Source organism: Melopsittacus undulatus, chromosome 4, assembly GCF_012275295.1.
Source record: "Melopsittacus undulatus isolate bMelUnd1 chromosome 4, bMelUnd1.mat.Z, whole genome shotgun sequence".
Classification (NCBI taxonomy): domain Eukaryota; kingdom Metazoa; phylum Chordata; class Aves; order Psittaciformes; family Psittaculidae; genus Melopsittacus; species Melopsittacus undulatus.
The window spans coordinates 83,624,274-83,640,763 of NC_047530.1; the positions used below are offsets into that span (position 1 = coordinate 83,624,274).

The 16,490-nt window shown below is 40.4% G+C and overlaps 1 protein-coding gene across 2 annotated transcripts in view; it reads left to right on the forward strand.

Moving 5' to 3' along the window:
* The window catches only part of MYLK (myosin light chain kinase), a 159,932-nt gene that overhangs the window by 113,253 nt on the left and 30,189 nt on the right, over nt 1-16,490 (forward strand). For both annotated transcript variants that reach the window (XM_031053069.2, XM_031053068.2), the window contains 2 exons: nt 826-979; nt 13,790-14,092. In XM_031053069.2, coding sequence (XP_030908929.1) covers nt 826-979; nt 13,790-14,092 — 457 coding nt within the window. The remainder of the gene's footprint in view (nt 1-825; nt 980-13,789; nt 14,093-16,490) is intronic.

Consider the following 16,490-nt stretch of genomic DNA (forward strand, 5'->3'; position numbering starts at 1 on the left):
AAGGGCATTGACATTATGTTGTCTGTTTTATAAGAACACAGTGTACAGCTTCTGTAATTGCAGTGTAGCATTATGAGGCTGTTCAATAATCTGTCATGTCTGAAGTTAATACTGATTAAAATCTAAGTCTCTTTAGCCATTTATGCTAAGATAGCTTTGTTTTAATTAAAAACTAGTTCATAATATGCCTATGGTATTCAGCTGAGATTTTGATTTTTGCCACTCCAGAAAATAAAAATGCTTTAGGAGAGCTAAATTTGCTCTTTGTATAGCTCTGTACAGCTATATCATTACAGCTCCATTTCAGTCAACACCATCTTCACTTGTTCAAACCCAAGAAACCATTACCCTGGTTTCTGTAGAAATACAGAATAAGGCTGGTTAAGACAAGAGGATTAAAGTCTCAGCTACAGAAGTTTTGCACATTGGGCCTCTAAAGGGGAATGGCAAATGAATTAGGGTATTTAGAGGTAAACCCTTGTTCTGCTGTGGTCTCCGTAGATATGTGAGAACAAACTTTGTTCTTTGCCAATTACACAGTTTGCACTTTCAGCCTGTCAAAGAGGAGTTAGAAACTACTGTTCCTTAGTGGAGTCCCAATAACACCAGTACTCCCTCTTATCTTTGCAGGAATGGAGCCATTATAATGTTCCACTGGATTTTTTTATGTTTTGTGTTCATTACCAGCTGCACATATTCACTGCTGTAGTAGACTTATCTGCAGATAACACCCAGTGTAATAACCTTGTATTGTAATTTGAACTCTTCCAGATATGAAGAAATTTGTCCCATAAAATCTTTTTTCTTTTTTTTTAAATTTGGCAGATTGAAGAAAATGAATATATCAAAATTGAGAATGCTGAAAACACCAGCAAGCTAACAATATCATCAACAAAGCAGGAACACTGTGGATGTTACACCCTAGTTGCAGAGAACAAACTTGGCAGCAGACAAGCACAAGTCAACCTTACAGTTGTTGGTAAGTCCATAATGTTTTAGATATATACTTATTCTTCAGACATCACTCTACATTTGCTTTATATATGATGATATGCAAAATATTAATTAAAATAATCAGATAAGTAAAGAAGACTGAAATGAAAACTGAATACTTTAAAAAATCTCTGGACTGGACATTGCAATAAGGACTACAAGCGAGTTCAGTAGAGCCATACTGTGCTTCATTTTGAAAAATTACTCATTACAGATGGAGGAACAAAATAACTCAGACTTAAAAAAAACCAACCCACAACTCCTGTCTCTTGGGGTTGTTTTTGCGAGGTAGGACTTCTTTCTCCCGTTTAATCTTTGCAGCATCCAGATGTTTGCTAGACTGCAAATTTTAAAACTGTTAGTTCAGGAGGGATTGAGGTGGTTTCTATTAGACTGTAAATTTGAGAACTTCCTGTTGCTTGGGGAGGGAGATTTTATCCTTTAAATTGAAATTCCTACCTTTGTCTACTCTTCTATAGTAACAGAAAACAGTGAATAAAGGGACTCTGTTTTAAATATGGAGCCCTTTGTATCTGGGCTTTTACACAAATGTATTTCAAAGCTTCCAACAGCCTTGTCAGATGACACATTCAAGCCGCCAAGTTTGTTGTAGCAGGCTATGGACAGCTGCAGGTAGTTGTAGACTGGTAGACAGTTGCAGTACATTTTCAGATAAAACTGCAGCTTAGATGCAGACCTGCTAGCTTGAGTATCAGGCAAAATCTAGAGTTGTGATGTTTAGCTCTGAAAGGGATAACGAACCCACCTTGATGTGGTTACACAGCAAATCGTTTTCAGGGAAATCTAGAAAAGTTCACAAGCAAAGGGAGTGATTTGGTTAAAACATTAGTCTGATGGATGGGTCTATTTTTAGGCTCAGTTATCTGCAGCCTGCAGAGGGTATTTACTCAAGGCAGGGGAGGGCAGAGCTTGCCCAAACATGTGGATGAATTCTAGTTCAAATAGCAAAGCTGTATCCTAAACACTCACTCTAAACTCTACTGGCTCTGCTGTCCTAACAGGTAGGTGGGCTAGTGAGCAAGTAAAAAAATGCAGGAATAATTGCATTTATTATTCCTGACTCCAAAGAAATCAATGGCAAAATACCGTTAACCCAAGTTGGGCTGAACATTCATTCCAGCGATCCAGAGAGTAACTTATAAAGTTTAATGAGCAGAATCACATTTTCAAGTACAATATTCACTGCTAAAGAGTAAATATCACTCAGTTGCATACTGCTGTACATATTGTTGATAGAGGCCTCCTCATTATTTAAAGAAATTTCTTCATCTAACCTATCGCTTTTGTTGCACTTAAACTAAAAGAATGTGCATAAATATCAGAGGCTACAGTGATGTGCCAGAAATTCAAGAACAGAAGAAAATATCATGAGTATTTTTCACAATGCATAGATAAATTTTACTATCCCTTCCAACAGTGCAGATCAGAAGTATTAGCTAGGTTAAAAATTAACACCATGAAAAATTGGGCCTTGAATACTCATCATATACATTGTTTTGGGTACAGCTTCTGACTCCAAAGCCCCAACACTGCTGATTAGCAGCTACAGGAATGGCAGGAGATTAATTGCTCCTTACATTTCCCCTTTTTCCCTTTTTTCCTAGGCAACTGCTTCAGGCTGCTAACTGTAGCAGGTTGTTGGGCAAAATGGATGGTTTTTAGGCTGAACTAAGCCAACAATTCCTATTATCTTGTCACTGTGTGAACCTTGACTCATTATTATATAAGTCACTGTTTTATATCCTTTGGAGTTAATTGGTTTGAAAGTCTTTGAATTCTATAACCTTATAAAGCTACATCTCAGCCTCCTGCTTTGCTCTTCCATAAGAAATGTTCCAGAGAACAGTGGGATTCCCAGAGATGCTTTTGGGAGAGTTGGGTGAAGAATCCTTACAACGTACTGAAGTTTGCCATGTGTTTTGGCTGATGACAAGCTGTCTGTTTCCAACAAAAGAGAATAAATTCCATCTTGTAAAATTGCCAAGATCTTCAGTGAGACATCTCGCTGACATCAGCACTGCCAAACGCATGACAAAGCCTCAAGATTCATAGTTTGCTACACATGCGTGTTAAGGCCAGATTCTTCCATCTGGGTACTCAAAAATATGGGAAAAGGGAGGAAAATCTTGTCCTTCCGGGGAGTGGGTTAGAACTGCACCATTGAGATAAAAATCCTTCACCCTGTTTGCACCTTTAAAGGTGTTAAATGTTCAGGAGAGTTGGAAGGTACTCTTCTCCAAAGCCTGCTCCAGTCAAAATAGGGAGGCTATGCTTCTCTGAATCTGCAAAATGTGGGACTTCTTAGTCTACCAAAGCTCGACCTTAGTTCTGAATTCTCACCTCTCCATGCTCTCTGTTCAATTCAAAGTACTGGGAAGAAATTTGTCCTCCCTGCTCTGACCCCACATTCATAACAAGCATTTGTGGAGATGCTACAGATCAGCCGATGATCAGATGCTACATATCGCCCTGGTGCTACAGATAGCTTTGTATGCCTCAGATATTTACAATAAGGCTCTAAACTTTCTGTGAGCTGCCTCCCTGTAAGTTTACCAATAAAAGGCATCTATGTGTATGCTGTGTGCTCAAAACACTGCTGACCACAGTCCACAACTAAGTCTTGAATGTATTGAGGGAAACTAAAAATACAGAACATCTGCTTTCTCGAGGAGTGTGTCTGAGCTGACCTAGAGCTATGTTTCTCAAAGGGCTAGCTAATGGAGCTGTCTGCTTTGAATTTTAACAAATAAAAAACATTTGTTAAAATTAAAACAATGTGGAAATAAAGAAGTATTGCTTTTATTGTTACCCCTTACAACCATGTGGGTTCCAAAGTCTTCATGTGATGTGCAAGCTTCTCATGTGAAAAACTCCAATAAGGATTCCCCAAATAAATTTGAACTGTAACACATTCCAGGGAGCAGGTTGGCCAGAAAAGTTGTGTAGTCTCCATCTTTGGAGGTATTCAAGTTCACACTGGATAAGCATCTGAACAGTCTGACCTTATAGCTGATCCTGCTTCTGGCAGAAGGTCTGAAGACCTTCCTGAGGAGATTCAAGACCATCCATTTTGCTTTTATACTTTCAGTTGTCAAAGACCTTTCTTCATTAAAAAATGGTATTATTGACTTAACCTCCAACCAGAGGACAAAGGACTAAGCTTATCAGCCAGGATTTAAATCAGACATGATCCCACTGTGATTTAAACTCTGAGTCTTAGACTGTAATCTATAGCTGGGGGAAAAAAGCTACCTAAAAAATCCTGCGAATTTAGCTCCTAAAGTCTTACATTTAACTTCTCACACTGTCAGACTTCAACTGCAAACTTAACTGAACTGAGCAGGGGTTCTGACAAAGAGTTTGCATATGGTACAATTTGATGCAGTTTGGGCCACAGGAAAAGATGCTTTTGAAGGAAAGCCAACTTTATTCTAAAGACTTTTTTTCTTTTGCAATTTTAACGAGTATCAGTGAAAAAAATGTCCATTACACTCAGCCTCCAGTGGGAGCTGTTTGCAGTGCACACACTGAATACACCAATATAGACATAGTCAGGTTAGAGGAGACTTGTTAATTGATAGGCAGTGCTGTGTGATGATGAATACACAGCACTGAGCCACAAAGACCAAGTCTTGAGTTTAGCATTGATTTATTGTGTACCTTTGTCTGTATAAGCACTAATGATACTAGGAGACCTGCATAGAAGCAAGACATCCAAGTTAAGCAATGTCATCTTTTAAAGGGTTGACAGATCCCAAAATGTCCATGTTGAGCTCTTCTCGATTGTGTTACAATCAGCTCTCTTAAATAAGCAATTTCATTAGTGATCTCTCTAGGGAGATTTTGCAACATGCGTCTGCTCCAAAACCAAAATGGCTTGATGTGAGACTGAACTAATGATTTACAGCAGACACTGTGTCAGATTAAAGTGGCCTTCTCTTGCCAAAGCTATATTAAATGAGCCAGTGATAAGCATAGGGTAAGATAGGACTGATTTAGGCAAGGTAGTTCCTTCACTCTACAGTGATAGCAAGGAATATTCATTATTTTCATGCCATTTATTTGATGAACATGGATAAATTTATCAAACTTACAGTTCTGAACATATTAGCTATGTAACAGGATTAACCCAGTCTGTAACCACTTAGAAAAAGGAGCTTGTTTTTCATACTGGCTAAAGCTGGGTACTACGACAAAGAGTCAAAAGAATAATGGAGTATTCAACAAGAATTTGGCACTAGAGAATTAGTCTGTTTTGCAGCTATGCCATGAGCTTCTTCATGTTTTTGGGCAAACTGCTTCATGTTTCAATACCTAGTATACAGAGGGTTTCTGATGATCAGTGTTTGGTGAGTACTTTGGATATTCCTGACATCTTTTACTTTTCTAAATAAAGAAGCAAAACCACATGTACCACCTACCTGGGGGCCTATTTTGACCCAGCTTGTTTGTCACTTCTAAATCCTTTAGATCTGTATTGTTCTTGGTGTGGTACTGTATTAAATACAAATCATGGCGATTAGTGAGCTCTGTGGTAGTTACATGCAGAAGAATGACAGCGATGTCATTGTACCCTGAGAGGCCTAAAGATAATTGTTACAGTGATTTTATTACTCTAAGCATTTGTGCACATACTGTGTGCTACATCCTCATGCCCTACTGGAAAATGATAAACCAAGTACTTAAAGACACATGTATAAGCACATTGCGTATACTGTCATGCAAGTCATTGAACATGAATTCACTAAGTAATGCCTGCTCTTCTGCATGAGGTTACTCAAACATATTTGAGTTGGGATGGAGAAGTTACTTTCTGTGAGAAAACAATTACTTCTATGCCTTTAGCAGGATCTTTATGATACAGATCATCACTAACTCCAATAGTCATTCTATATAATGGTAGAATTATTAATTGCTTTTATAAAGTGCTTGCTCCTGGTTCAACATATATGCATTCTATATTAGTATTAATTCTTTGCTCTGAAACTACTATAAGGAAATGTGGAAGCATAGCCAACAGCTCACAGGGGAAATATCAGTGTTTTTTGCGAGTATCTGGGAAGTCTGCCTCAGTGCTAGCTGCTCAGACTGCGTGGACCCAGAGTGGTCAGAAATTGTGTATTCCCTCTGGAAAAGTAAGTGCAGACATCTGTGAAACAGACAGCAAAGTGGAACAACCATAGACACTTCTACAGAGAAAACTGCAGCTTGGAAATGCTAATATGAATGCTTCTGAAACTTCATCTTCCGAGAAGCATCAGATTGTATCTTGCAGATCCATGTGATTCCCTGTTTACAGTTAGGGTTGAGAATGCAGTGAATCCTCTAAGAATATGTGGGTGGACTCAGTCTCTAACCTTTAGCCTTTAAAATTCCTCTGGATTGCTGGAGGATTTTTTTAGTTAAAGGGCAACTAGACTGGTGGTTAAGGAAGAGATGTCTTATACTGCTGTTGCTGCTGCTGCTGTAGTTCAACAGTGTTGTACTCTCCGTGATCAGCCTCCCTACTAATGCTTGGTGGCAAAACTCTGCAGCTGTAGCAGTACTAAATTTACACAGCAAGATAACAATGTATAGAGGAAAAATGGTTTATGTTGCCCTATGCATCAGTGCTGGTACATAGATATTATCTTTGAAGGGCCATCTAGTTTCAGTGTCATTTCTGTTAGAAGAAATTCCAGCAGAACTCCCTGCTTAGTTATTTTTCCTGTTACTTACCTTCACCTTTCCTCTGATGAAGAAAAGGAAATATCATGATCATGATTCCTGTATTTCACCTGCTGTTAAATGCTAGGAATGGCTTAGTTATTAAAAATTATTCATTGTGACTCCAGCTCTTAAACATGGGGTTCTAAGGACCCAAACTCACCCCAGCGAAGACTTGGAGTCTGTTGATAGTCTTAATGGGGAAAGTCCTATAATTCATTCTGTCTTTCAGTGGACAGGTATTGGAGCTCTGACTCAGTAAGTTATCAAATCAGATGCATAACATGTAGCACATGAGTAGTCCACATAGTGTGTTGATTCAGGCACAGGAGCAGACGGTTTAGAAAAAGGGCTCCTGAGAATGCATTATGTATTTGTTTGTTCCATTAGACCTGGGGCAGAAGGAGATGTTCTTGTGCTGAGGGCATTTGTGTGGGAGTGGCGAGCTCTGGTTTCGTTCCCAGCTCCATTCTCCTGCATGCCCTTGAGCAAGGTCATTTTACTCTTTTATGCCTCAGTTACCCCAAGAGGCAAAGTAGGAACAATGGCATGAAGCAGTGCTCTGGGCCTCCAGTGTTTATGAGACACTTTATCTGCAGGAAAAGGGCAGTTTTTACACGACCTAGTTTTATGTCAGAGCTCTCAGGAACGGCAATATGGTGAGGGATCACACTTCAAGGAGGCTAGTAGCAGTCTGCAATATGTATTATAAGGAAGGTGTGAATTTCAGACTCTGGACCCCTGCACTAACTAGCCTTGTCCATATGACCCTCAGCTGTGCTGGGGAGGCTGCTTCTTTAGGAGAAATTTGCTGTTCATTTTAACTCCCACTTTGTTTTGCAGCAAAATAAGATATAGAAGTTGCATATGTACTACAGTATGTTAAACCTATAATATAGTAACATCCAGCAGAGTGTTAATGGTTGTTACAGGGTGTTCGGGGTAATAATATCTCTACTTTTAGGACTTCTCTCCCTTGAGAAAAAAGCTGCAGGGTATAGTTTTCCAAGCAAAGCAGAGAGGTCTGCCATGACCCCAAGCCCTGTCAGCAATAATGCCGACTTCAGTTATGACCTTTTATGGTTTTGCTTTTCTCCTGCTGATGAATTTCAAATGAAGGCTTTGCCAGTGCTGTCGGCATGGACAGTGTTCAACTGGCTTTTGCAGCGCATTAAATGCCTTCTCTGGCTAAACAGCTTGTGGAATGGAATTAAATTGTTTCTTTCTGTCTGTTCTTTATCTGGCAGACAAATATCATGATAGCTAATAATAGTATTATACAGAAATATGATAACGGGATTTAGAAAGAAACCAAACCAATTTTGAGAACAGATAAAGAAAGCTACTTCAGAGACGTTGCTTCAGTGCTGTCTCTGTTCATAAAAAAAAATAACTTTTTTTTCAGATGCTGTACTTGTGCTGTTCTCAGTTTTCAGAGGCTTTCTACTGGAATAACATTGCTGCTTAAGAGCCCACCAAGGCCCTGCAAGCTCTGAATGTGCAGCAAGCCCTATTGCCTTGCTTTTGCTCAGCCTGACCCTTACATCAAGTAGCAGATCAATTTCCATTTCCCTGCACTCTGAGTTAGATAAGGAGATTTCTGCCTTTTTTGGTCTCGTGGAATGGTGCTTGTGTTCTGTGCACTCTATAAACTGAGCAATGTGGAGAAGACAGTGAGATCTGGCTAGCAGTTTCATATTATATGGGTGTCCCGTACGAGTTGTAGGTTTGCCACCCATGTAGAAAGAGAGACAGTCCCCTTCCTTATCAGGAGGAATTTCGGGCTACACACCACTGAAAAAAAAGACAAGGTCCTCAAGTCAAATTTGTCTCACAAACAGCAATGATCTAAAGGCTGAGCATGCTTATGCTTTATGCTTCTTGAGTGTACAAATACAAATTAATTACAGGTTACTCCAGGCTCTATGTCAAAACCTGTTTACCGAAATATTTCTGAAAATTTGTCTGAGGAAGGAATGCAGCTGAATTCAATTTGGAAGTAACTAATAAGTGCATGTTTCAGTCCTGGTATGGTCTTAAATGTGGTTTATACATTTCATGTGGGGCCAGCTTGTGACATTACCATGTGCCCTACGGAACACATGCATTAAAGAACAAACTGGAATCTGACCTCTTTGGTCTGAGGTAGTGGTAATTTACACCTCCCTTTGCTGGGAAGTGGGTTTTTTTAATCTAAGCCTAGTTTGCTGGAGTACAAAGGGAGGAAAGCAGTAGAGCACTCCTTCACATCACTTCCACTCCCCTCTCCCCTTTGTATGGTGCATAACAAATGAGTTGCTACTGATGTTTTCTCAGTGCCACTAGTGTCAGTGACTTTATGCAGTCTCTGTGCTGCTGTGTAGAAGAGCCCCTGAGTGAGGGTTGAGGCCAAATTAGCTACTTACCCTTCTCTTTTGCTTGCCTAGGCTTTGGGAGCCAGCTCAGGGCAATTCTACTGATATTCCTAACGATATTACATAGGGAGCTTTGTGCTTGATTCCCCCTTAGCATTTAACTGTCCAACTTCCAACATTCCTGTTAGCCTCTACATTCATACTGTTAGGCAAATGAGGTGATCATGCATCCTAGTAAAAGAACTGTAAGTACTATCTATCTGCTACAAAGGCAGTGGAGTTTATAGGATTCTGACCAAGTTCAACAGGACTGTGTAGAAACAGACACTTTGACCCGAACAATCTAGACTATCATAAAGTGTAGCTAAGTCTTGATTTTGGTGTTACATGCATGTTGTAAGTTAGCCAAGACTGGAATACCCCTAGTTTCATATAGGTAACACATTTTATGGTGGAGAATACTTACGTTTTCTTTGTTGCATGTAACAGTAAAACTGAAGTTACAGCTTGCTATTTCAAATTAATTGCTTCCCCTGTAGAAATGTTCACAAGCAGCAGTGTATTTTTGGATGCACTCTCTCCCTTCTAGTTCATATGTTGGCTTGTGGCTATGGTTTGGTCCAGAACAGGAAGAACAAAACTGTGGTCCAAAAAGCCTATGTAAAGCCCTCACAATATAAGCCTTAGTATGAAGTATGCTTATGTGTGTAAGAGACTGCACATGACATGCATATGAAATACTGAAAATGAGCAGCTCAAGAACGTTAACGGTATACTAAAGGACAAAATAGAGAATTGTGCTGACTTCCATGCTTCTCCTCAACCCACTGGATGTTTTTATTGGAAGCAGTTAATTGTGCTGATAGAGATTTCATATTCCAGAAGGGAATGTAGTTTGGCAAAATATCCTAGCTTTCAATACAGGCAGATGAATAAAGGGTAACCTTTAAAATCCTCATGGAATAAACTTGAGAAACAAAACAGACACATGGAGAGACCATCTGCAAATTCTCTGAATGTGCACAGCTGTAGAATACCATCCAGTCTGATACCAAACAATTTTAAAGCATGGTAAAATGGTACATATACATCTGTCATATTAAGAAAGAGCAAAGATCAAGCTCTCATTCTTGTTGATGATCTCCCATAGCAGCTACTACCCCAGTATTTATACATTGAGCAGATCTGCAAGCAGCAGCATGTGGTAGACTTCAAACAAAAATATGCATCTTTGTGGCTCAAGAGAGAAAGGGTTGCAGGTTTTTGTCTTTGCCTACTGGGAAAAAATTTATTAGGAAAGGAGAACTATTCCCCTGGCTGGCATATATTAGATTGAAGCCATGTAGCATTTTCCTCAGCGCTGATGTCCCCTTGGCTATGCCTGTTTTCTCTCCAGTGCTCACATACTTAAGCCTTGCTTCTGTAAACTATGCTGGCCAAATGGATTGCACTTATCTAGGGGAATCATGGAAAGAGAGGTCACTAAGGTAACTGCGGCCTAGGCAACTGATAAATTATGAAGCTATTTCCAAATGAAACTCTGGGCATGAAAGTCAGCAGAGACTGTATTTTCATGTCCTGCATGGGAGGACAGTGCTCTGCAAAGACAGAAGCATGTGAGTTCTTCCTTCCTTCAATGTAACATTCAGTGCATTAGAGCAAGCTAACATTCTTTTTCTTTTTTTTTTTTCAAACAAAAACCCCTCTAATGCATACAGTCCAGATTTAGGTGTGTGCAGCGCAGATGTCAGAGAATCTGTACTGTTTTGACAAACCTGAATAGATGCCTCTGTAAAGTGACAGACTAGTGGCTTAACTTTTTATTCAAAAGCTATTTTCCTCTCGCTATCAGCAACTGCTCTGTTCTGTTTGGAGTTAGGATAAATAAGCTGTTACTTATCCAAGTTCTATCTGCATCTTGAGATGATGCAATGATGATTACATAGGAAGAAAACAAGACACAGAGCTTAATATTCTTTTTCTGTACAGATTTTTAAGAGGACAGAGGGAGCATCATTCCCTACAAGGTCTGCATGGATAGCAACTTGCAGTGAAAAGGAGATTGCTATCACTGCTGTTAGACTAAAATCACACAATCCATGTGTTCTATACAATCACCTCTCTGGTGACTGCTGTAGCATTGTACAAGGGTTCTGATATTGTGAATGGGGTAAGCATTAAATTCTCACTTCTTGCAACTCCAGGGCGGCTAGGACAGGATAGTAGAGGGAAGGCATCAGGAGATCAAGATTCAGTTCTCATCTTTGTTACAGTCTCTCCATCTAATCTTGGGCAAATCACTTAACTTCTCTGTGACTCAGTTCATGATAGATACACTATAAATTCATGCTTGTTAAAAGTCCCTTTTATTCTGCCAGTAAATGAAGTGAGTAAAATGTGACAGCTAAGCACAGCAATAAGCCATTACAGAGGTTAAGGACATCTTGCTCTCTGATATCTGTGTTTGACAAGAGATGTACTATGTAATGATGAGTCCTAGTGGAATGGCTTTTAAGTGTTGCCAAAAGGAATACAGATAACCAATGTTCTAGCAGGCTCTTTTTCTTCTGCTTGGGCATTCTCATACAGAATGCAGTGGCAAACCCCTGGTGTCCATCTCCTTCCCTCCCAGCCTTTTCCATCATAGTTAGCAAATTATCTTCTACTACATTTAAGTTGTGGAGGAAGATGGATTTTCCATAGCAACTGAGCTAAAAGGAATTACAAAAGCTTTTTTTCAGGAAAATAATTGGTCAGCAGACCTTACACACTTCCAAATAATGAACTGATATTTAACCATCTTGATCAGATTAGACTACCCCATTTTCCCTCTCTGTGAGTAAAACCACAGCAGTAAGAGGAGAAGCACCTCTGTCCAAGGACTAAAGGCACATTTGTGGCAAACTGTGGCTGTTTCTGTCCGCTCTGTCATTTTCCTAGGGATGATAATTTGAGTATGGTCATATGAAAATTACCAGTGAGTACATAGTCCACCAGAGTAAGGCTTGATCAAAGTCCATAGCAATTTTTCCCAGCATTTGGATGTTTTTGTCGTTGAGAAAGTGGCTGTATTTTTGGCTGGTTTTCCAGCTCTGCCTTTCTTAGGGAGAAAGTGATAATGCCCATTAGCAGTTTCAACCGTCAAAATGGAACAGGATTTTATCAGTCCATGTCCAGTGTAACCACTGTTTGTAGCATCTTACTCTTATCAATCTTTTTCTTTTCATCTTCTGTCATTTTATCCTTTGATTTCTCATTCAACCTTTGGCCACTAGTTCAGCCAAATCAACATCATCATTATTTTGTAGGTTTTGCTAGATTACTTCTGAGAGGATTATTCCCAAGGAAGATATTTGTTCCCTTTAAAGTCTTTTGAAGTACTTAACATCCATAAAAAGTTTCTTAATCAGCAGACTTTTTAAAAAAAAAGCCGCATTCTTCTGCCCTAGAAAAACATTCATTTCAGTTACTGTGTAGTCATTAAACTTGATTTTGAAAAATACATATACCTGCATGGGGTTTGCATTGCATCAATATTTGCATGGGTGGCTGCCCATCTGCACACCAGGTTCTGGTGATATTGGACCTATTAATGCACATAAGGACTGCAGGAACAAGCTTCTAACTGGGGATAAACAGAAGCTTTGATCTTCCACCTCCCCAGCGATTTCCAAAATCTATATGAGATTTTAAAAAATCTCAGTATTTAAAGGATGTAGAATCATAGAATAGTTAGGGTTGGAAAGGATCTTAAGATCATCAAGTTCCAACCCCCCTGCCATGGGCAGGGACACCTCACACTAAACCATGTCACCCAAGACTCTGTCCAGCCTGGCCTTGAACACTGCCAGGGATGGAGCATTCACAACCTCCCTGGGCAGCCCATTTCAGTGCCTCACAGTACCCTAACCACAGTGCCTCACAGTTTACCCTAACAGTAAAGAATTTCTTCCTTATATCCAATCTAAACTTCCCCTGTTTAAGTTTGAACTTGTTACCCCTTGTCCTATCACTACAGTCCCTAGTAAATAGTCCATCCCCAGCATCCCTATAGCCCCCTTCAGATACTGGAAGGCTGCTATGAGGTCTCCACGCAGCCTTCTCTTCTGCAGGGAATGCTGCGTGGACTGCACTAGGCTTTGAAAAACTGCACATAAGTGAAGTTGTTCACTAAATTGTTAACAAAGTTGTCACCTTTCAAGATCTGTGTTTCTGTGTCAACAACCTGGTATTAGTACCTCTGCTACCCAGGTATATTTGAATGAGTGGCACATTCTGAGGCTGTGAATAGTTAGTAGTGGCTCTGAAGTATGGAAGCAGATGAAAGTAGTTGGAGAAAGAGCGTCACAGCTATGGTGATTGTTACAGGGGTAAACCTCTAAGGAATTTCACCAAGGAGTGGTTTCCACTACTGTGGGAGATTTGGGTTTAGTATCTATAGTTTCTGTAATGATAGCTGTGAAGGGCATTAGGCTGACCAAGATGCCCAGGGAACTGAACAACCCATGCTGAGGTCCATATAGGATGGGTGTCTATGTCAGCTAATTCAGGTATTTGCGTTGCAGTTGTTCCTTCTTCCTGTAGTACAAACCTCTGAAGCAGAGCAATGGCATGGAAAGGAAAAGGTTGTTACCTAGGGCCAGTAACACCCAAATGGAAGTCCTGCCTCTTTCCATCATGACTCCATCCAACCTGCTTTGCATATGTTTTTGCAGATAAACCAGATCCACCTGCTGGAACACCTTGCGCATCAGACATACGGAGTTCTTCCCTCACTCTCTCATGGTATGGCTCCTCTTATGATGGTGGAAGTGCAGTGCAGTCCTACACTGTGGAGATCTGGAACTCAGTGGATAACAAATGGACAGATCTCACCACCTGCCGCAGCACCTCTTTCAACGTGCAAGACCTGCAGGCTGACCGAGAGTACAAATTCCGCGTGCGAGCTGCTAACGTGTATGGCATCAGCGAGCCCAGTCAAGAATCTGAGCTGGTAAAAGTTGGAGAGAAACAAGAAGGTTAGTTTTTAAGAGGGAAAAAGTAGCTCTAAGTTCAGTTAAGCTCTGTCTTAACAGTTCCCTAGTGGGGTCAGGCTGTACACACTCCATTGTATGCCTCTGTGCAATGAATGCTCATGCCGACTGTAAGTGTGTTGAAGTCCCCTTGCAGACTTAGTGTGTGTGTCTGAGCATGAAGTTTTTCATGCATCCAGTGTGGAAACTTGGCTTCAGGGATCCAAAACCTCTGCCTGATCCCCTAGTGAAGGTAGCCAATAATTCAACTACTGTCTTGCTGTGTTGAGTGCTGGCTGGCAGACTTCTGTAGTTCAGTGCACAGGTAATGGGAGATGAAATCTTTCACACACATGTTACACATTCAGACCGTACCCAATTGGAAAATGATGTTTGGTAGTTTACCTGAAACTTACTGATAGATTCATTACAGTCTATACTGGACACACTATGGAAAAACAAGCCATAAAGAATACCCCAAATTTGCTTTTGCATATAGAATCATGGAATAGTTAGGGTTGGAAAGGACCTTAAGATCATCTAGCTCCGATCCCCCTGCCATGGGCAGGGACACCTCACACTAAACCATATCACCCAAGGCTTCATCCAACCTGGCCTTGAACACTGCCAGGGATGGAGCACTCACAGCCTCCCTGGGCAACCCATTCCAGTACCTCACCATCGTTACATTAAAGAACTTCTTCCTTATATCCAATCTAAACTTCCCCTGTTGAAGTTTTAACCTGTTACCCCTTGTCCTGTCACTACAGTCCCTGATGAAGAGTCTCTCCCCAGCATCCCTGTAGCCCCCCTTCAGATACTTGAAGGCTGCTATGAGGTCTCCACGCAGCCTTCTCTTTTCCAGGCTGAACAGCCCCAACTTTCTCAGCCTGTCTTCATATGGGAGGTGCTCCAGTCCCCTGATCATCCTCGTGGCCCTCCTCTGGACTTGTTCCAACAGTTCCATGTCCTTTTAATGTTGAGGCCACCAGAACTGAACACAATGCTCCAAGTGAGGTCTCACAAGAGCAGAGTAGAGGGGCAGGATCACCTCCTTCGACCTGCTGGTCACGCTCCTTTTGATGCAGCCCAGGATACGGTTGGCTTTCTGGGCTGTGAGCGCACACTGAAGCTAGCTCATGTTCATTTTCTCATTGACCAACACCCCCAAGTCCTTCTCCACAGGGCTGCTCTGAATCTCTTTTCTGCCCAACCTGTAGCTGTGAAATAGTAAATATGCCTGCTGTCAGCCAAGCACTGAATATGCAGCAGAAACTGGATTAGTCTCTCACACCTAGCTGTAGTTCCTGTGCTTCAAATCCCAGCATGATAGAGCTCCTCAGTCTTTTTGCCCCTAGTACACTAATCTTGTGAGTTCAAGGCATGCTGGTTTTGCAGCATGATGGGTGCTAAAAATATTTTTTGGGGTTTTCAGTTACAGTTGCATGTACCTGTAAAAATATTTTCAGTACCTTTTGCCTCTTATTTTTTTGCTTAAGATCCTCTCAAAGGACTAATGGGAAGAGCTGGAGCATTTTAGAAATTATTTGGAACCTGATACTAAAATTTTAAACACACACAAAAATCAACATTATTTTTTAAACCCAGATATTGCATGAATATTTTTTTTGCACACCCACATCTACCTACTGTGCAAGGATCACTTTGACAGTCATACCATACCAAAAAGCCCAGCCCAAGAATAATGTATGTTGCCATTTGTCTTTGGGGAGTGGACTGTATGTTGTATATCTCTCTCCTTACCTATGTATGCAGGGCTTTGGAGTTTAATTGTCTCACATAGCACTTGTGATGTTATCATTTATTGCCACAGTAAGACAAAAACAATAGCAAAATGATGCAGTATCGCACAACTGCGTAAGCCTCTCAAGAGACATTTCCAAACAAAAGTGAACCATATTTCTCTTCAAGAGCTGAATTCTGAGAAATCACTTCCCTCTGTTTTAAAGATTTTAAATGTGATCTAAATCAAGACATAACTTCTGTTCAAAGGGAGAAAAATTACATTAAGAGCAGCAATAAAATTGAAAGGAAGCTAGATGGTATTGGATCTTCATAATAAAATTACCTGTGTTTCAGTGACCTCTTTCTTTAGATGGAAGACAAACACCTTCTAGAGTTAGGGACCTGACTTTTTTTTCCTAGGACAAGCACTAATTGTACTGGACCAAAGCAAACAAGCTGCTTTTAAGACTGAGAGTTTAAGACTGAGATACAGATTTAATAGAAAAGGGCTAGAAAGCGTGTGAATCCTTGTGATACATACAAAAAACCAACCAAAAACCAACCAAACAAAGGAAATATTGGTTTGAGTGAAAAGAAAATGTATTCTTTCTGTAGGAGCTCTCAGTGCCAGTGTTTCTTGACTTCAGTTCTTGATACT